Source organism: Notamacropus eugenii, chromosome 3, assembly GCF_028372415.1.
Source record: "Notamacropus eugenii isolate mMacEug1 chromosome 3, mMacEug1.pri_v2, whole genome shotgun sequence".
Lineage (NCBI taxonomy): Eukaryota > Metazoa > Chordata > Mammalia > Diprotodontia > Macropodidae > Notamacropus > Notamacropus eugenii.
In genome coordinates, this window is record NC_092874.1 from 301,606,488 (window position 1) to 301,627,600 (window position 21,113).

General features: G+C 50.8%; 2 protein-coding genes across 7 annotated transcripts in view; both read right to left on the reverse strand.

Annotated features, from left to right (window-relative positions):
- ARFGAP3 (ARF GTPase activating protein 3) overlaps window positions 1-4,317 on the reverse strand; it is a 49,205-nt gene extending 44,888 nt beyond the window's left edge. The window contains exons 1-2 of one of the 4 annotated variants that reach the window (XM_072596335.1): window positions 4,073-4,257; window positions 1,236-1,359 (exon numbers count right to left, since the gene is read on the reverse strand). In XM_072596335.1, the coding sequence (XP_072452436.1) occupies window positions 1,236-1,307 (72 nt within the window). In that variant the 5' untranslated portion in view covers window positions 1,308-1,359; window positions 4,073-4,257. Of the gene's footprint in view, window positions 1-1,235; window positions 1,360-2,536; window positions 2,783-3,975; window positions 3,996-4,072 lie in introns of those variants that run through there. The other 3 variants (XM_072596336.1, XM_072596337.1, XM_072596334.1) reach the window with 3 other exon arrangements.
- Window positions 4,318-19,161: 14,844 nt separating this feature from the next.
- PACSIN2 (protein kinase C and casein kinase substrate in neurons 2) overlaps window positions 19,162-21,113 on the reverse strand; it is a 152,430-nt gene continuing 150,478 nt past the window's right edge. For all 3 annotated transcript variants that reach the window (XM_072596338.1, XM_072596340.1, XM_072596339.1), the window contains one exon: window positions 19,162-20,912. In XM_072596338.1, coding sequence (XP_072452439.1) covers window positions 20,800-20,912 — 113 coding nt within the window. In that variant the 3' untranslated portion in view covers window positions 19,162-20,799. The remainder of the gene's footprint in view (window positions 20,913-21,113) is intronic.

A 21,113-nucleotide genomic window follows, 5' to 3' on the forward strand; every position in this document is an offset into this window, starting at 1 on the left:
TGTCATCTGAAAAATGGGGCTAATAATAGTAGCGCCCTTCACTCAAGGTTGTCAGAAGGACCAAAGGGGTGAGCATGTGAAGCACCCTGCAAACCTTAAAGCCTATTGAGCAAAGGTGGATCTTGAAGGCTCAGCTGACCCCCAAACTCCTAGAGGAACCTGAGAGGCATGAACTTGACTTAACCTGGACAAACTTGGAGAGATTGTGCAGGACTGAGGGTGGTGGGCTCAGGAAGAGAGTTGGACATGACTAAACAACAAAAAGGAGGGCACCTCAGACCACACTTGGACGCTGTACAGTGCCAAATATGGCCCTTCCCTCCTGGAAGCCTCAGTTTGCCTATTTTGAAAATGGAGGCACCATAAGGAAAGTGAACCTCCGAGCACCCTAGCAACATCAGTGACTCACCTCAACTCAGTCATCTGGAAGTTTTCCAATAATCAAGCCCAGGAATGGGGAAGCTGCGGGCTCCAGTACTTCAACTGAATCAGGGCCACACTTGAGAACCAAGAAGGCCACATGTGGCCTCGAGGCTCCTGATCAAGTTGAATTATGTGCATGGGAGGCTTGGAGATCCAAGAGGGGATGCCTGCCATCTCATTCTGCTTAGAAAGTCTGCCTCCACCCCTGTCCCTGAACATTCACTACTGGACCAGGAAACTAAAGAGAGGATTCACCGGAGTCAAGCAAGTACTGGCTGTTTGCTGACGAAGCCAATCTAGAGTAAACACTCAGCACACAGGCAGAGAGGAAGGAAAGTGGACACCATAGCTTCCAGGCAAACCGTGGCAACCCCCCCTCCCCAGTGTTCCTGAGCCCCTTCCCATGGCCCCTCCAGAAAGGAAGACAAAACAAACCACATACACTACTTTTCCATAGTAGTAAATCCACCTGCCATCTTGTTTCGGGTGAATCAGAATTGGCTCTGACCAACAAAAAAAAACCATACAAATCAATAATTAAAGAGAGGCAGCTAATACAGGAAGCCAGATCAGGTGTTCCCTGGTGTGCCTAAGTGAGACAGGGCCCCGAGAGGCTGTGCAGCCCTGAGAGGAGGAAGCTCCTGACAACACCTGTACCTAGCAGCACCCAGCTGCACCAAGATTTCCACATGGCTCATGGCACTCTCAGTTTACTCATCTGTAAAATGGGGACACTCCTATTTATACTGGTCTGCTTCCTATGAAGCAAGTACTTTCCCCAAGTGGCTTCTACTCCTGAATAAGGTACCTGCCTGATTCCCCCCAAGCAAGGGTCTTTCCTCCTCAGCTGCTCCCAAAAGCCTCCAGCTGTCCTCGGTTCCCATGGCTCCCACCTCAGGATTCCACTCATCACCAGGAACTGTGCAGCCCTGGCTCCTGGAAGAGGAAGTCTTTGGAACTTAGTACCTTGCACATAGTAGGTGTTTAACAGACATGTCTTGAAGTGAATTATGATCTTATATTTCCAGGACAATATTTTTTTTCTTAATTTTCTTATTAATTTCTAACCAAAATGAATTGTCAGTCAAAAACTGCTAACTTTCAGCCTCTCCCAATGCAGTACGTTATTAGGAGTACAGTGTTGATAAAATTAACCACAAGCATCCTTCCAGGGTTTGCAGCCATAGGCTTTGCCAGCTCTACACAACTCCACAAAAGCATGGCTAGGGAAATACTGCAAACACGTGACTCTTATCTGGGGCCTCCCTCCACTCTGCCCTCCCACCCCACTGGACTGTAAAGGTCTGGAGGGCAGGGACCCTGTTTTTTTCATTTGTCTCCCCAGCAATGAACACAAAGTGGGCACATGCCTCACTGCTGCCTGAAAGGCCAAGGACATGGAGTCCAGCTGTCTCAGGCCTGCACCATCCCCCCACACACACACCATGCACACAGACACACATATCACACACAAACATACGCAAAAACTGATCTATATCTGAGCCAGACAAAAAAATCTCATTTAAACACACTAACCCAGATTGTCAGCTTTGTCTATCTATTGTCATAACTGGACTTTTACAAACAGAATCATGTGACTCGTATTCAAGGAAATGCCACCAAACTACTACATGGGAAAACAGATTCCTGCTTGCTCTCCCTCTCCCTCTCTCTCCCTCCCTCCCTTTCTCCCTGGTTCCCCACAGTGCCCAGGCATCACTTCAACAAATGATTCCTTTCTCTAGCACTATGAACCCATCTTAATACAAGGATGTACCCCCACAAAATTAACAACATTCTAGCTGCATTATCACAAACTTAAAGAGCATATTTTGTTCTAGAGATCTCCAACTGGAGATGCAAAAAAAGGTGAAGTGAGGGCAGGTCTCTGTAGCCCCTAATAGGACAGCTGGACCAACAGGGGCAGGATGGGTTAGAGGGTGGGGGGCTCAATCTGAATCCTGGCCTTCAGTTAACTCTCTATGGGGCCACCAGCAAGCCTCTTCCTGCCTCGGGGCCTTTGTTTGCTCATCTGTAAGGCAGGGGTCTTGGATCTGAGGATCTTTAGCTTGGCAAGAGAGAACTCAGGGGACAAGACCCCATCTTGAAGTACCTGTCTCCAGCAGCATGATGAGGGGCCAATTTCTTCCACTTGGCCCAAGGAGGAAAAAGAAGAGAACAGGTGGCAGAGGTCAGTAAGAAGGTCCAGTCTGAACTGCCCCATAGTGGAGTGAGACATGTCAGAAATATCACACCCCTGGCTGGAGATCTTCAAGCAAAAGCTGGCTGATCCCTTGGGGATGCTGGAGGGGGTGGGGGGAGGGCTCTTGTCTTGGGGAGACATTGCCCCCTGAGACCCTTCCAGTGCTGGAATCCTGTGACTAGAGAAGTCCTCTCCCTTTCAGAGCTAAAAGTCCATGACTCAGTAGCCCTCAATGGGACAAGGCAGGAGGGAGGGAGGAAAAGGGAAAGCAAAGCAGCCTCCTTCCCTTTTCCCTTCCAAGGCCCCTAATAGGAATGGTGCCTCAACCACAGTCACCAACTACAGAAGCAAAGCTCAAAAGACCCAAGATGGGGCAAGAACCCCAAAGACTCTGATTCCAAATCAGCTCAAATGGCTCCTGGAGATGCTTTGTGGGGGCGTGGGGGTGAGGCCTGTCCAGAAGAGACAGAGCTGTGGGAGACAAGCTTCTATGGGGCTTCTGGCCTCCCAGCAACTGGAAAGGGTCATGGGGGGCCCCTTCCCGGAGCATCTGCTCCTATTGCCTCTAGTGTGCTCCACGCCTGGGGGCAGGTGAGGGAGAGGTGGCCATGAATCAAGGAGCTCCTTCCGTCCCCCAGCTGTGCAAAGATCTGTCTTGGTCCTCCTAAGAAACCCCGATCTCCTGGAGGATGAAGCGGCAGGACATGAAGAACATGAGCAGGAAGCAGGAGACTCAATCCGGGCCCTGCTCGGTGCCTCGGTTTCCCCATCTGCACAAGTGGGGGCAGTAACGCTCTTTAAGTGCTTGGTAAACATAAAGCGCCCTAGGAAGGAGAGTCAGCTACTCCTCTGGAACCCACACCCCTAACACAGAGCGCGTGCCAAGGCGAGGGCGGCTGGGGAGGGGGACGCCAGGGTCAGAGAAGGCACCTGAGGCCAGCCGGTTCGAGAGAAGGAAACCGAGTCCCTGCCTGGGTGAGGGGGAAGGTGGGGGCTGGGGGCACCGGGGCGGGATCACGGCTGGGGACCTGGAGAAAGGGGGGTCTCCTAAGGGGGATGCCGAGCGGAGCTGCGGGAAGGCGCCCCCCCTCAGACTCCCTCCGCAGCTAGGAAGGGCCAGCCTCCCAAGGGCAGTGACGGGGCCCTTCCCCTCTGTCCCCCCAGGAGATGGCAGCTTGAGGTGGTCCCCTAAGGCAATGACAAGGGCAGACAGGAGGGGTCTCCCCCCACCCTGTGGCTATGCCCCGAGGTCCTGGCCCCCGGCCCCACAGTGCGACGTGTCCCAAGCATCGGAGACTCCGCCTTGCTTCCCCCCACCGCCTGGCCCGGTGCCACGCAGGCGCACTCACGCTCCTAGGCCAGCTCCCCCGCCCTCACTCGGCCGCGCGCAGGCGCACTCCTCTCCCTCCCCCCCACCCCGACGCGCCTGGCCCGCGCGGCCGTTACCTTATTGGGAGGCACGGAGCGGAGACGCCTGAACACGGCCGCGATGTCCTGCTTGCTCGGCTCCGCCATGGCCTCGGCGGGACAGGGTAGCAGCGGCGGCGGCAAGGCGGCAAAAGAGGCGACGGCGGCGGCTGTGACCGAGGCGGCAGAAACCCCAGACGCTACAGGGAGCCCGTGGGCCCGGGGCGGGGCTGCGGGGGCCCCGCCTCCTCCGGTGCCACCTCCTCCGCCCGGAGCCCGCAGCCTGACTGGCTGCCTGGGCGCGCGCCCCCGAGTATGACCCCGCCCCCTCCACTATGGCCCCGCCCCCGCCGCTCCCTCTCGCGTGCCACATCGACGGCTCCAGCTGAAGGGGCGGGGCCGGAGCCGCGGGGCGGGGCCGGAGCCGCGGGGCGGGGCCACGAGAGCCTGGACTCTAGAACCCACCCCAAATGCTGAGAGCCTAGGAAAGGGAGACCCGGCGGAGGGCTGGGCGGCGTTATTCCCCAGCCCCCCAGTCCTAAGTGTGGGTACCAGGGAGGGAGGGCTTGAGCACCCGTTCCTCGGGAGCTTTCCTCCACGTCTGGAGACTGGGCTGCCTCTGCCATCTCCCGCCCCGTGCAGGGCACAAATGAGGAGCCTCAGGAGTACTTTAAGATGGACCAAGCCCGTGGCGGAGGAGCCTCCGAGAAGGAACCCCGAGTCTCGGGCTACAGGCCAGCCCCCTCGTCAGTCACCCCCTTAAAGTGAAGATGGGTCCAGGTGGTCACCGAGGCCCCCCGAGCTCTGAAAAGTTGTGCCGGCTAGGTCCGGGGTCCCGGACAAATGCGTGGCCCAAGCACAGCTTGGCGTTGGCCGTCTGCTCTTGGCGAGTGGGCCTGGTGGCTTACCTCAGCCCCCATTTCGTACATGCTTTATTGATCTGTAGCTGTTGTGAGAAGCATCTCCAGACGTGGATCCACAGGACCAGAGCTTGGATTCCACCATCTGCGAGCCTCAGTTTCCTCATGTTACCTGCCCTTGGGGGTGCTCTAGCTCCTAAATCTACCACCCCCATATTCCTCTCCCCCAAGAATAATATACAGGGATTAAAGACTTGCAATTATAATACTGGAAGAGACCTTGGGAAGAATTGCAATGATGCCCTTTGCAGAAGAAGCCAGGTTTAGAGGAGGCAGACCCACCTGTTATCTCAAAGCCAGTTGGTGGCAGGGCTCAGACCATGGGACCCAAGACGACCCAGGGCCATCTGGTCCACAAGTGAAACAACATTTGTGAAGCTCCTGGCTTTGGACCTGCCCCCAACCCCCTCCCCTTCCCGTTCCATCTAGTCCCAAACTCCTATAGGAGGCCCAGAGGAGTGAGGTCATGGCTCCCATAATGCCAGGCTGCTTCTCCTGGCTCTCCTAGCCCTTAGTCCAGGGGTCTTTCATTCTGTTGGTCCTCTCTAGTTAAAGGGTTATGAGCCGAGCCTACTTCTGTGTTCCCAGGTGAGCCGAGGAGCCTTCCAGGTGCTTAGAGAAAGATAAGAATGGTCATTGGTATGAACTGCCTTATGACTTATGAGTGAGCTTCACAACTTTCCAAGACTTCTAAACCACAGGGATTACCCTCATTTTTCAGATTAGGAAGCTGAGCTTCTGAGAGAGGTGGGTAACCCTTGATCACCAAAGGTGGTAGGGTAGGACCCAACTGATAGAGTTCAGACTCTGGGAACCTCCCTGAACTCCCCTTGAATCTTCCCACTTGGCCTTTCATACTCAAATCTGTTGCCCTTGGCTCTGGATTGCCCCACCTGCTTCTCACCCAAGCCTGGCATTGTCTGATACCTCCCCATTGCCTGCTGCTGTTTCCAGCTCTTGACAGTCACCCCCAGTCCCATTGAGGTCCTCCTTGGACTTCTCCTCAAGACCCTCCCTAAACCCCTCCTCCCATCATCCTAGACTACCAGACCACCCCCAGATCCTTCCTACAGTCTTTTCTGTATTTAAGTTCCATCTTGCCTCCATGAAGGCGCTCAGATTCAATCCAGCTCAGACTCTGTCTAGCTGGGATTCTATCTGGCCCGCTTGTCAATAAAAGCGTTACAAATGTGTAGGCTCCTTAAGGGCCAACCCAATATGGAGAACTTTAATAAACTTTGTTTTTCTTTGGCTTTAAAAAGGCTTGTGTCAAATTCATTTGAGCAGGAGCTGGCATGTCAGTATTTCAGGGTCCCCAGGATGCCGAACCTCAACACAATCAGTGTGGACTGTGTTCCCCAGGGGGCTGGTGTTTACCTGAATGGAACTGGAGGAACAAAATGGGGAGACTCAGTTGTAATGTAGATAAGGGCAGAGTGAGATTAGGCCTTGGAGTCCCAGAAGGGCCCTATCAGATAAGAGCTGTTCAAAATATCAAGGGTGCCATGTTTATCCAGCAGAGGCCTGAACACAACCCAAAGCAATGTCCACCAGCTGGGCAGTGACTCAGTAAACTGTGCTCATGAGGTCAGTGAACTGATACCCAGGATAAGCCCTATTAGAAAGTCCCTTACACATTGTCCTGTGTCATTATCCCTGGTACTTAACACCTATTAGGAGATCTTGGTGTGTTCATCACTGAAAGGAAAGTAACACGTAGATTCCCAACATCTGTGTCAGAAAATACTAGCCCAGCTTCCACGTGGGCTGGCCCCACTTCTCCTGACTAGGGCTCCCAACACAGAGGTTGGCACAGGCTCAGGATCTGTTCTGGGTTAGGGTGACCCTGGGCTTCCTCACAGCCCTGTGTTTCTTTCAAACCTGCTCCAGAATTGGGAGGAATGAGTCAGTAAACGGTCACTGCCATGCTGAGCTGACCCCCACACCCTCACAGACACCTGGCTCCCTCCCTTTCAGCAAGTACTGCTTCTTCCTTTTCTTCTACCCACCTCCAAACCTCCAACCCCCACCCCACTACTTGCTGGTCTGCAGTGGGATTTCAAATGCTCCTCTCTTCCCTTTGCCACTGCCACAGCCTCCCTCTGTCACCATCCCTCCTTCAAGGTCCATGCCATCCTAATTTGTCACCCTCTTCAGATACTGGTGGCTGTTATCACCCTGGGGTCCTTTCACCATTCCCATTTTCAATTCCCTGAGGTTCATAAACCCTGACATTCCTGTATCTTTTATCAGTTCATCTCTCCCAGTGCCTTTCCACTCTTAACCCTAAGCTCGGTCCTTACAGTGACCTCCACCCTTCAGTTCCTTTCCAGGCCATCACCACTGTACAGGCTGACACCTCTTTCCATCCTTATCTCTACCCCTTGGTGAACTCATTCCACTCTAGCCTCTCTCACTAATCCCAGCACCAATCCCACCTTGACAAAGTGTAACCTGGGATTGCTGCTATCATCTGTCTCACAAGCTTCTGTTCACAAACTGTGAATTAAACCAGAGGAAATGGAAAAACCTCTCACCTCCTTCCCTTCAGAGCCCTCTGCAAGCTGGCTTCTCACCTCATGTTCAACTAAAACTTTGTCCATTACCGGGAAACTCCAAGTTGTCTAGTCTAATGGCCTTTTCTCAGTCCTCCTCCTTCTCTGACCCTTGGCTTTCAGGACTCTTGTTCACCTTTCCTCCTCGATACTTGATTATGGTATTGATATATTCTGTATTGGGAAATTGATTACCTGTTCTATGATGGACACTAGTTCTCATGACACTGTTCTCTTTCTATCTTTCTCACTGTTCTTCAGTTTCTTTTACTGGATCTTCCTTCAGGTCATGGCCACTAGCCATGAGTGTCCCCAAGGTTCTGTGCTGGGCCTTTGCTCCCTCTAGATGATTTTCATTTCTATGAGATCCCAGATCTAAATATCTAGCCCTCATCCAGCCCAGAGCTCTAGCCCTGCCTCATGAACATCTCTAACTGGATAGCCCATAGGTATCTTAAACTCAGCCTGGCCAAAACAGGACTCTTTCTTCCCAAATCCTCCTCTCTTCAGAATTTCCCCATTACTGCTGAGGACACCACCATCCTCCCAGTCCCCCAGGTTTGAGGTCATCTTTAACTCCTCACCCCATGTGCCTATCTGTTGCTAAATTTTGCTTTTTCTGTGTTCTTATTTCTCATTCATATCCCCTTCTCTCTAGTGGCACTGAAATGGACAGACTGAGACAGGCACAACAAGAGTCAATTGAGAATTTGGGAGCGTCTTTATCAGCCAGCGGCTGTCCTCCGAAGAGGCAGCCCTGAACAAAGGTGTGTGTGCCTTTTAAGCATCTTAGCACCTCCCGGTACAGCCTTGTGGTTCCAATAGCACACATTTTTCACAGAACAGTTTTGACAGGGGTTCCTAGGTACTGCTAGGCAAGGGGGCACAACAGACAGGGGGGCCCAAGCAGCTGCTAGGCAAAGGGATACAACAGAGAGTGGGGCCCAGGCAGCTGCTAGGCAAAGGGGTACAACAGAGAGTGGGGCCCAGGCAGCTGCTAGGCAAAGGGGTACAACAGAGAGTGGGGCCCAGGCAGCTGCTAGGCAAAGGGGTACAACAGAGAGGGGGGCCCAGGCAGCTGCTAGGCAAAGGGGTACAACAGAAAGTGGCTACTAGGCCCAACCCTGCCTAGAAACTCAATGGACATTTCTCAACCCAGGGGCTCTGGGGGGGAGGGGAAATAATGTCCACTTCAGCACAACCAAAACCTGACCTCAGGCCCTCATCACCTCACCTAAACTACAAAGCAAACTTTTTCACTGGCCTCCCTGCCTCTAGCCTCTCCCCCACCAATCCACTCAGCTGCCAATGTGGTACATTAGGAATGAAAGCAGGAAAGCAACCAGGCAGATTATCAGCTCCGTCTAGGGGCAACATGGACCATGCCTGGATCTCTGACCTGGCTGCACAGTCAATATCATAAAATGGGAAAGAAAAAACAAACCATGTCTTGAACTTTGCCTCGGGGATGACAACACCTGTGGACTTTAGTTAGTGCTGGAAAAAGTGCCAAGCGCCCATGTATGCGTGGGGACCCACCCTCTTATTGGCTATATTCCCTTCAAAGGAAATGCCTGAGAGTCCCATGGATTTCTGCGGTGGTGGTGGGTGTGTGTCTGTGTGTCTGTGTGTGTGTGGGGGTGGTATGACTGTGTGTGTGTGGTATGTCTGTGTGGGGTGTGGCACTTTAGTTTCCAAACTCCTTCCACATTCACATTCCACTGGACCCCAAGATCACAGTCAGCGCTGGAAAGGACCTTAGTCATCTCATTTAAAGTATAAATTAATGTTGTGTTACTCTGAACTTGACAAATAGTAACTTGTGAGCACTTTCACCCACAGAGAAGAGAAAATCCACAAATCTCCATCACAGGGGTGGGGTGGGGGGGCGAGGGCTGGGGGGCCGTGTCATCAGCCCCAAAGCCACCCTGCTGCCTTTGTTTCTTCTGAGGCCTTTCCTGAAGGAAGTTCTTTCTGAAGCTGTTCACAACTCAGCTGAAATCTGTCATACCAATGAATCTAACGAAACTACCTACTTTCAGTTTTTTAGCTAGTTGATATCGAGCGGATGCTATTAATAACCAGTTGGCTTTTTAAAAGGGCTATTTATTGAGAAGGCATGGGGAGAACAGGGGTGCAAAACATCCCCCTAAATCAGGGGTGTGCTGTCCCTCACCCACTTTTGGACCTGTGAGCGGCTGCCCCAGAGCACCAGCCCCACAATGGTCACTGGTGAAGTAGCATGGCTGACAGACTTGCTCTCTTGCCTGCAGGCTGGGGCTTTTTGGTTGCCATGGGGACTCACTTTGGGGCCCCTGGTTGCCCCCTGTGGCCCTTGATTGCTACAAGTGTTTTCACACCTCTTGATTCTCATGAGATGTCCTTGGAGAGAGGGAAACTTTTCCTGCAGCAGTCAAAATCTCCAGTGGTCTTTAGATCAGAATATTCTGATTTTGGTCAATCCTGCAGGCATCTATATCTGCTGTACTCCAACTCCTTGGATAAAAGGAGCTACAATTACAAGAGACGGATGTCCAGCAGAAATCTTAAAACTCATTCAACATGTCCATAATAGAACTCATCTTTCTTTCACCCCTTCCCACCTTCCTTACTGCTGCAGAGGGCACAACCATCCTCCCAGTCTCCCAGACTCCGAACTGAGGAGTCATCCTAAGCTCCTCACCATCTCTCATCCCCCATAGCCAAGCTGTCACCAAGACCCGTAGAGTTCACCTCTCCAGCATCCCTCCAATACACCCCTTCTCTCCATTGATCCTGCCCCCAGCTTGGTGTAGGCTCAAGGTCAGGTCCAACCATATCAATAGCCAATAAACTCTAGGGGCTCCTATGGCCTCCAGGAGCAAATACAATACATCCCATTTCAAATTCAAAGCCCCTGATTACCTGCCATCTCACCTTCCTTTCTTTTCAGAGCACACACCATTAACCCCCAGGGACACTGGCCTTACTTTTTCTCCCTCAAGGTCCTCCTCCCAACTGTGAGCCTTTCCCCTGGCTGCCCCTCAGTGCCTGGGACATTCTCCCTCCCGTCTGCCCCTCCTGGTTTCCCTGGCTTCATGGACATCCCAGCTAAAACCTCACCTTCTACAGGAAGTTTTAGCCCAGCCTTCTTAATTCCAGTGTCTTGTGTCTCTCTGATCTCCAGTGTTTGCACCTAGTGGTTTAGTTGTCCCCACCATCACAGTTTCTCCATATCCCCAGTGCTGAGGCATGCACTGTGCTCTGTTACACGGGCAGGCCCATGGAGGTCAGGAGAGAGATGGGGGTATTCAGAAATGATGAAGGTAAGAAGGAAGGGGGGGGGGATCCCAGGAGACACAGACCCACAGATCCATTTTTCTGCATCATCTCCCTTCCTGAAGTTTTTCTGAAGCCTTTCTCCTGCTTCTTGCCCTGGGACTCCACATACCTTAGACATCTTCATGCTCTGTTTATTTTGGCTTTTACACACTGAACTTGGGAACAGGTAACAATGATGTGGGTCTTCTCCAATGGCCAGAACACAGTCCTGCTGGCCTGAGGGAGTCAAGACTCAGGAAAGCCCAGTGGCTCAGTCACTGAGGAGGATGTAGAAACTTCTCTGCTTCTGCCCGGCTCTGGGTCAAATGCCAGCCCTGCTCCTTGGAGATCTTGGGCAAAAACCCTTTGTGGATCTCAGCTTTCCCTTCGGTAAAATGGGAGAATCAAGCCATATCTCTCCCTGATCTCACCCCCTACAATCCTGTGAAAGCCTATCCTCTTAGATGGAATTTCTGGTGACTACGGTGCTTTCTTCCCACTTGAAGGAATTTTGATCAAGGACTAAAATATCTGAGCTTGCTGTGGGACTTTGGGCTAATGACTTTCCCCCTCTGGGTCTCAGCTTCCCTAGCTGTAAAGTGAGTTTGGGAGTGGACAAGTGGATCTCTCAGGTCTCTCCTTGCAACAGCAAGTCACTTCCCTCCAACGAGCTAGGGCTCATTCTTTCCCCACCTGGTAAATATTTAAAACAATCGCTAACATTTATATTACAAGAAGGTTTGAGGCAGTTGGGGGTCTCAGTGGATAGAGTGCCAGGTCTATCTTGATTGGATATTAGTAATAATCAATTAGCATCAATTAGCTCTTTAAAAGGACTACTTACTGAGAAGACATGACCTCTGACACTAGCTGTGTGGTTCTGGGCACATCACTTCAATGGTCTATGCCTCAGTTTCTCATCTGTAAAATAGGCATAACAGCAGCTACTCCCCAAGGTGGTTGTGAGGATCCAGTGACTGTAAACTGCTTTGCAAATCTTAAGTCATTCTTTGACTACAACCACTGGCATTTATGGAGTGCATTAAAGTTTGCAAGTACTTTACAAACATCGTCTCATTGCATCCGCTTGTATCCTCACAACAACCCTGGGAAGGAGGTGCTACTATTATCCCCAATTTACAGTTGAGGAAACTGAGGCAGGCCGGGGTGAAGTGACTTGACCAGGGTCACCAGCAAATCAGTGTCTGAGGCTGAATGGCAACTCAGGTCTTCCCTACTCTACCCACTGCAGCGCCCCTTAGTGGCCCCAGCACCCAACACGGTGCCAGGGACATAGTGAGCATTTAATAGATGCTGACTTGAGTGAATGATTTTTGAATTGTACTCAAGGTGGTATAAAGACGGCCTGACAGGAGTCACTGTGATTGTACATATGTATGTGTGGGGGGGGGGTGGGGGGAGCCGTAAGAATAGAGAAGATCCCAGGGGGCCTCGAGCTCAACCTTTACAGATGAGGGGGGTGACCTCCAGACCTCTGAGCCCAAAGCTCGCAGGGTGCCAGGCTTCTGCCCATCACGGAGTCTGAACAAGAAGAGACTTGGGCAGAAAAGTATGCACGCATCTCTGTTCTTGTCTGCTTTGCCCAGATGCCTCTCAGGGGGTCCTGCCTGTTGACTCCTCAGATGCTGGCACTGCCAGGCAGCAGATGGTGGAGTCGATGTGTGTCCTCTCCTGTGAGCCAGGGTCTATCACCATCTATTTACATTCTGGGCTTTCCTGTATCCCTGGGTTCTCACACTGGGAGATTCTAAAAGATTCTCTTGGAGTTGGTTGTGCCCATTCCATTCCATTCCACCACCCTAGCAGGCTCCTTGCCCAGAGGTCACAGGCTGCCCTAATCCTGCCTGGGGATCAGGGTGGGTCCAGTCCCAGTCATGTCAATAATTGCCTGTGTGACCTTGGGCAATGTCCAATGTCACGTCTCTGTGCCTTGATATCTCCTCTGTCAGATGAGGGGGTTGGATTCCATGGTCCCAACAGTCCCTTCCAGCCCTGGGTCTAGGTCCTAGAAATCTGTGGAGTGAGTGTTCTGCTGATAATCCCACTTGCACTAAGGCTCACTCCATGGGCCGGACCCTCACAGCTCTCCCAGGAGTGGCCCTTTCACAAGTACCTCTCAGAAACAGAGGCTTATGAGAGAGATGTGCTTGGGCCCTGCCTGCTCTCTGCTCTTCCCAACTGGCTGCATGGAGACCGTATTGTGGGACCCAGTGGGCTGGGATCACTCTGCCCAGGCCCAGAGGAGTCTGGCCTTGGGCAGCCCAGACTTCAAGGCTCACCATCAATCCAGGAGGCTCCCTGCCCAGTTGGATGCATCCCCCTGAACTCAGAGCTCCTCAGTTCTGATCATATCCTGCTGCCTGTGTGCTGTGTGACTTTGGGTCACGTTCTTCCCCTCCTGGGCCTCAGTTTCCTCATCTGTCACATGGGGTATAGGCACCCCACCTTACTTCCTAGGTTTGACATTCAATGTTCTGAGGTCCCTGCTATCCCATGCTCTCCTGTCTCTCAGCTGTGGGCTGAGCTGCCTTGGGTCCTCACCTAGCCCTCTCCCCAAACCTCCAGGCCTGCACAGGCATCGGATCATCTCTCCGTCATCGGACTCTGCTCTGGCTCCATCCCTGGTGCTGCCCGAATCAAAGTCCCTTCCTGTCCACATGCTCCCAAATGTGGGGGCCCTCCTTACAGAACATAAATCCTTGGAGGGAAGGCCCTATGCTTTGTCTCCTCATAGGCACTCACCCACAGGCTGCACTGATCTACCCTCAACACCACACTCAATCAGGCGCCAGGGGACCTCATGGAGCCTCCCTCCTGGGCACCTGGACACCTGGGCAGGCTTCTCAGCTACTGCTGGCAAAAGAAAATAAACAGAGAAAGCCTTTCTATTCAGAGCCCCCATGCGAAATGTCACAACTGGACAGTCCAGCTCTGCCAGTCTCAGGAGACGGAACTGAGGCCCAGAGAGGGCATGTAACTGGCTCAAGGTCACACAGCTCGTAAGTAGAAGAGCCACACTAGATCCCAAATGTGAATCCCAGATCAGTGACCCTCCTTCCCTGGTGCTGCATGGTGTCCTAAAATATTGGCAATACTTATCTGCCCGAATCGGATTCACTGTTGGAACAGCTGGAGGGCAGGGGTTTGTCCCAGGGACTACACAACTCAGCTAGGTTCAGGAAGCCCATGGAGCCCTCCTCAGAATCATGTTTGTAAATGCAGAGAAGCAAAGACAGAGGGTCACATAGGACCCCAAAGGCTGGTGAAAACAAAGATGTCATTTCTCCCCCTCCAAGTTCACAGTCCCCTTAAGTTTGCTCTGGGGGATTCCTTGGAACCATGTTTTGCAATGCAAAAAGACAATTGTATTAAAATACACCTATCAAAATACACACACATACACGTATGTATATACACAGATTCACATACCCCAGGTTAAGAACTCTTGATTGTAAGGATCTTTCTACAGATGAGGAACCTGAGGTGCAGAGAGCCTAACTAACATGGCCAGCTTACAATCAAGTACCCAAGCCAGGTTTTTAACCCAGGTCCTCTGACCTCACAAGCCAGTGCCCTCTCTTTTACACTGCTCTGCCTCTCAGAAGTAAACAGTGGAGGTGCTGGAAGGCTCTGCCGCTCTCCACACCAGAGCCCTGGAGCCAGGCAAGGCCACCAACGCTCATTTTCGAGCTCAGGGAATGAGGCTGAGCTTTAATGCATCAGAGGTGGGCTCTGACTCCAGGGCCACAGGTCTTCTGGTCACTCTCCTGCTTGGCATGCTCAGAAGCTCCTGGCGGAGGTGTGGGACTCAATGCCCTGGAAGCTGTCGCCTGGTTCAAGGTGGCTGGGCTGCTCTAAGCTGCTGGGCTCTGGCTTTGCTCTACCAGTCTGTGGATGGCTGGACCCATCCCTTGGTCTGGGAAGGGGAGGTCAGTGCCCAGACGGAGGTTGTTCAGGGGAGTGTTGGCCCTTAGAATGGTCATCCGGCAGGGAGTCCAGTCTTCCCTCCTTTGACATTAGCTCTGAAATGAACGAGCTCACAGCACATCACTCAAGTGTGATCTTGGAAAGGGTGAGAAGGCTTGGCACAACACCTTGTATGCCATGGTTTAGCAATGTTTGTAGAACTGGACAATCGGTTCTGGAGTGATTGTTCCAAGAGTCTTGTGGCCGAGGCTTTGGCTCAGAGCACTGGGGAAATATGGTGTGATGTAATAAGACATCATTGGATTTGGAGTCCAAGGACCTGGGTGACCCCGGCCAAGTCACTGATACTCTGGGCCTGTTTCCTCACCTGTAAAAGGGGGAACTTTGATTCAATGGCCTCCAAGGGTCCTTCTAGCTTTACAGTCTAGAATCTTTGGTTATTTTTTTTTAAATCAATAAGCAGTTTTTCTTTCTCCTGCCTCATTGAAAAAAAACATGTTTCTTGGCTATCCCAAGCCAAGGAGGGCTGGCCATGTGCCCGACCTTTCCTCAAGGTTTCCTGAAAACCACCTTTGTGGGTCTCAGGTGATAGGGGATGGCTGGAGCTCCAGGGAATGAAGATTCCTTCAAATATAGCCTTCCCTCTTGAGCCCTCAAAGGCCTCTCCAGTAAGAAAACCCAAGAGAATTTGGTGAAGCTTTTGGCTCCTAAGTAGGCTCAAGAAATAGGTCTAGTCGGGACTGCAAGTGGACCTGAAGGAATCAAATAAAATTCAAAGGAGCCCAAAGCAGAAAGGACCTTGGGGGGCAGGGGGAGAGGATCGTTTATGGCTCAAACTCTGGTTGCCTGGACAGGAATCCCTTCTAACAAAATCCCTAAGTGGGTCATCCCACCTTTGCACAAAGACCTCCCGTGACCGTGGGAGGCTGGCCATTCTGTTTTGGAAGGGCTCTTATTCAGAACCTTGCCTAAAGTCTAGCTGAAATTCAATCCTCAGAGATTTCTACCCATTTTTATTATTTTCATATCCCAAGGGCAAGCACAGTCATCAGCTTGATTGGTCCACAGGATCAGCGGTTTCCACATCCCTGCCCCGGGTCTCCCATTGTTGGGTGAGACCCTTTTGGCTTATTCACTTCCGCTCTTGTCTGACAAGTTCTTGAATCCTTTTATCACCATAGTGTCTTGATCCATCACAGGGCATCTATTATTAGACACTTCTTATGTGCTTAGCACTGACTAAGGGTGGGGATACACCCCTACTCTCAAAAAGCTCCAAGTACGGACAGAATCACATTCAAAGTGAAGAAAATACAAGGTGGCTTGGAAGGGCAGGCATTTGCATTTGAGGGAAATGAGGGATTCCATTGGGTGGAGGCAAAGAGGAAGGGCATTGCAGGCAGGGAGAGCTGGCAGCGAAAACGTCCAGACATAGCAGATGGAATTCTGTGGGTGAGGCACAGAGAGGTCGATTGGCCCAGATTGTTAGGATGTACAGCATCATGTACAATGAGGCCGGCGTGAAGGGACCGGAAAAGCTAAACAAGTGAACTGACGCATCCTAGAGATCACAGAGAGCCTGTGGAGGAGGGAACCTAAGGAAAGTCCCTTTGACGGTTGTGTGGAGTATGAGTGTCCTCCCTCCCCCTGGGGCCTTGCTTGGCAGCCATAGTCCCTAGAAATGAGAGGCGGTTCAATTCATTTGTTACCCAGCATGACAACCACGGTGATGAACGTTCTTTTTTCACATTTCAATTTATCTTAATTTTCAACATTCACTTCTACAAGATTTTGAGTTCTAAATTTTCTCCCCCTCTCTCCCCTTCCCCCATTACAAGACAGCGTGTATTCTGATTCCCTTTCCCCAGATCTGCCCTCCCTTTTATCATCCCTCCCCCTTCTTTTATCCCCTTCCCTTCTCCCATAAGGGAAGATAGATTTCTATACCCCACTGTCTGCACATCTTATTTCCCAGTTGCATGTAAAACATCCATTTTTTAAAACTTTTGAGTTCCACATTCTCTCCCTTTCTCCTTCCTCACCCACCTTGTGGAGAAGGCAAGTCATTTGATATAGGTCTTACTGTTGGACACATTCTTACTCCTCCAGCATCATCCAATCCATAGCTGGCTACCTTGGAGCAAACCATCCCCGAGCCTCCCTTTGGAAAATGTCCCTCACCCCCAGGGCTTGCCACCCCCCCCCCCCCCGCTGTGACCTCTGGGATGCCTCTTCTATCTTCACCTCTCCCTTCTCCTTGTTCTCATGTTCTATCCATCCACTGGCCTGCACCGAGACTCAGTCCCCCCTAACAAACACTGCTGAAGCCAGGGCAGCTGTTCCTCATCCCTAGCTGTGCCTCCAGTGGTCCTGGAGGGGGATGTGACTTGTTCCCCTCTACCACATCCAGACTGCCACCACACAGCCATCTCTCCCCCTTGGAAGCTCACAGTGTCATGGTGGCTGTGGTCTACTGGCCTCAAGCACTGTCTCCCTCCTCCCCAACTCTAGCCTGGACACTAGGGGACATCATTGTCCTCAAACTCCCCAGGAAGAGTAGGGGGACATGCCCCAGAGAGTGCCACAGGAGCGGGGTGTGAGGCCTGAGTGAATATTGCCACAGTGAGAGGGGCTGCAGAGGGAGGCACCTCAGTAAGGCCAGCCTCAGATATTGAGGAGTGGTGTGACCCTGGGCAAGTCACTTAACTCTGGTTGCCTCTATTTACTCATCTGCAAAACAAGCTGGAGAAGGAAATGACAAACCATCTCTGCCAAGAAAACCCTAAAATGGGGTCAAGAAGGGTCGGAGGCGACCAAAAATGACTGAACAACAAACTCTCCAACCCCTCAACTCCTCATCTTCTTAAATCCCATCTCCTATTCCTCCAGTTACCTAAAGGATCATGTGTTGGATCTTCAAGTATTTAACTTTTTAAATGGAGTTTTAACAGAGACAGCTTAAAAGGCTGTGAAGTAGCAGAAACAAACGGAAATCTGACCTCCTTCACTTGTAGGATCCTGAGCAAGTCATTAAACTGCTGCATGCCTCAGTTTTCACCTGAAGAATGGGGATAATAGCACTCCCAGGACTGTTGTGAGGTAAAATACTTCAATATTTATTTATTTATGCAGCACTTTGCAGACAAATGTTATCAACAATGACTACCTCCTGTCACCCTTCTGTCTCTTCCTCTGCCAGACTCTTCCCAAACCCTCATGCCACCTGCCATCCTTCTGCTCCATGGTCCTTTTTCAGGCCATAAACCTGCACTACCCTCCCTCTCTGACCCTTGCACTCTCCACTGTCCTCTCCTCTGGGTGGCCGAGCCCCTTTGTCTCACCTTTTGCCAAACCTCGGCCCAGAATCCCCCTGCCATCTGCTCACTGGCATGCCTGGGTACACTTCTCTCTTCTTCTGAAGCCTCTTCACAACTGCCTTCTCCCCTTCCCCAAGGACCAGTCCTCTTTCTGTCTAGACAAAAGGAAAACCATTCAACAGGAAATCCCTCTTGTAGTCTCTTCATTTCAAACCCCTCTGGCATCATCCCTCTCACTCTCCTCCTTTACTCGGAGCTCTAATAATCACATGACCCCTCACTCTCTCACTTTTCGATATTAATTCCTTCTCTATGACCTTCAAACATGCCCAAATCTCCCTCTTCTTAAAAACCCTTCACTAGATCTTACCATCCCTTCAGCCTGTCATTCCATCTCTTGTCTCCCTTTCTCAGACAAAATCCCATACAAAGCCTTCTACACCCGTTCCCCTGCACACCTTCTTGCTTGCTTCTTAATTCCTCTGCAATCTGGCTTCCTGCCTCATTATTTAACTCTGGTCACCAGTGACCTCCCAGTTGTCCAATGTGGGGGCCTTTTCTCCTTCCACATCCTTACCCTCCCTCGGCTCCCTTCCCCTCGTGGTTCCATGACTCCAGTTTCTCCCTCTTAGGCCCTTTGGTAGGCTCATCACACCATTTTGTTGGCATTCCCCTGCAGAGCCAGAGATTCTCAAGGCTGGAGGCCTTTCTCTCATTTCTGCTCTCCTCTTGGTGAGCTCAGCAGACTCTGGGTTTAACTTCCATCACCATACAAACGATAAACAAATATACAATTCTAGATCCTCAAGACTGGATGTAGGGAGATATCTCAAGAGAGTCAAGTGGCCTTTCAGTGACCTACTCTAGATGTAACTGGCCACAGGCAGAGGACAGCAGGTCCATTACCGTCCTCGGAATGGCCCCACTTTCAGGAAACCCCATTCCAGATCTACCCTATGAGTCTCACCTCTACGGCAAGTGGCCTACAGTGGGGAGAATCCCCCCTATTTCTCACTGGTGAGGCGAAGTATAAACCAATTAGGTTAAGTTCAAACCCAAGGCCCAAGAAAAAGGGACTCTCACGCTCATGAGATTAATAGTTTATTGGCTTTCTAAAATATGCATTTCAAAGAGACTCCAAAACTGAGGTTTTGACAATTTTTTGGCAAATCTTTAGCTTGTGGATGAATAATTATGATGGTAAGTTTTCATGACAGACACATCCACTACAAGCAGATGTATTCAGACTCATGGGAAATGTTCCGTGAATATATAACCTATGATCTCCTAAAGCAAAGAGCACAGCTAAGCAATGCCTACAGTATTTTGGTTACACAAAATAAAGACTTTCTCCCTTTCCCCCCAAAGTAATGCCAGTGCAGCTTCCTACATAGGAACATGGCAGCTTACCTGGCAATGATCAACCCTTGGTTATGGGGAAGACCTAGTTTCCCATTGATCACAAACAGACAATTTTGGTACAATGTTACATATAAGTGTACAAGATGGAGCAAGTTTTTACAGTGTTCTGCTACGAGAACCCACAGAAGGACTGTTGCTAAATCTACAGTGGAAGCCCCAATCACTTCCTGGACTCCACTGATCCCTCCTTTTGGGGGTGTGATCAGAGGCCACGTCCACTACAGTAGGGTGGAACGCTTAGGGATCCACCAAGCAGATTTAAATATGCCTTAATTTAACAGTCGTCAAGCAGTCTCAAAATCAGATCCACAGAAGTCTTTCGGCTAATTTTAAAACGGCAGACATGCTCTTTAGATTTTCTGAATATCAAATTATATATACACATATACACTATGACAGAGAGGCTAATAAAAAGCTTCTTAATTGATTTTACAGTTGCATTTCCTGGAAAATGTCCTTTGAACCTTCCAAATCACTGACAAAATTGTTGATCAACTAGCAAAGAGTGGAGCCTGAAGCAATCCTATAGTGGAAATAGCTTTGAAATATTCTGAATTTTTGAGTGCTACTTAAGACTATTTTAGAAACTCACATCTAAATGCCAAGAGAGGCAAATGTACTATTTTCTGATCTTGCCATGATCCACACAACAGACGTCACCTCTGCCTGCAGCTGCTGGGGAGCAGCACAACTGCTCGGCCATGGCCCTCCTCGGCTGGAGAGCAGCGTGCAGAGACTGGCGCCATAATTTAAGTACAAGTGAACAGGAGAACAACAAGGTGTATAAAAAAGTCTAACTGTACAGAGCCTTGAAATAAAACAAATCTCAGAAGGATCACTAAGAAAATGAACTTTACGTTTAATCTGAGATACAGATGACACAGGAAAAGAATCAATTAAACAAAAAAATCAGCTGAACCCACCATTTAATTGGAGGAGAAAGATGTGGGAAGGGTTACTCAGATCCATGATAAGAAAGGTAGCCAGGGAGAAGAGGACTCTGGGTATTTCTTGGCTATACTGCCTTTCACCCTCAGACCTCCAGATCTGTGTCAGGAAGAGGGTTTCACAAACCCCAAGTGACATGACCAACTCGTCTGTCTCCAAGGGTACACACCCCTGAAGCCCATCATCCTGTGCATGAAAAGGAATATGTACATTCTCAACACCATGTGCGCGTGTCTGTTGGCACTGATGCGTGCGCGCACACACACACATATGCACTCATACATACATACACACACACACACGTCTGTCCAGGGGCCCACAGGGAATGCAGCACGTCAAGACGGCTTCCTCTGGGCTCACTGAATTGCTTCTACATAATTCGCTGGGTACAAGCCGACTTGTCCGTTGTCTAAACGTCCTTTGCACCAGCCTTGTTCATCTTCATCCTCAATTTTGGTCAGCTCATCTCCTGGGGGAAACAAGGCAAAGAAATCCTGGGTGAGCAGTGAAGGAAAGAACTTTGCTTGGTGCACCTGGAGGCAAGGGAAGAAACCCTCAAGGACTGTGGTTTGTGGGCACCTCACCCTGAGTCTGGGGCCCTCTACTCTCAGCTGTCACAAAGTCAAAGTGTCACCATTAGTCCCAAATGGACACTCGGTCAAAGTGGAAA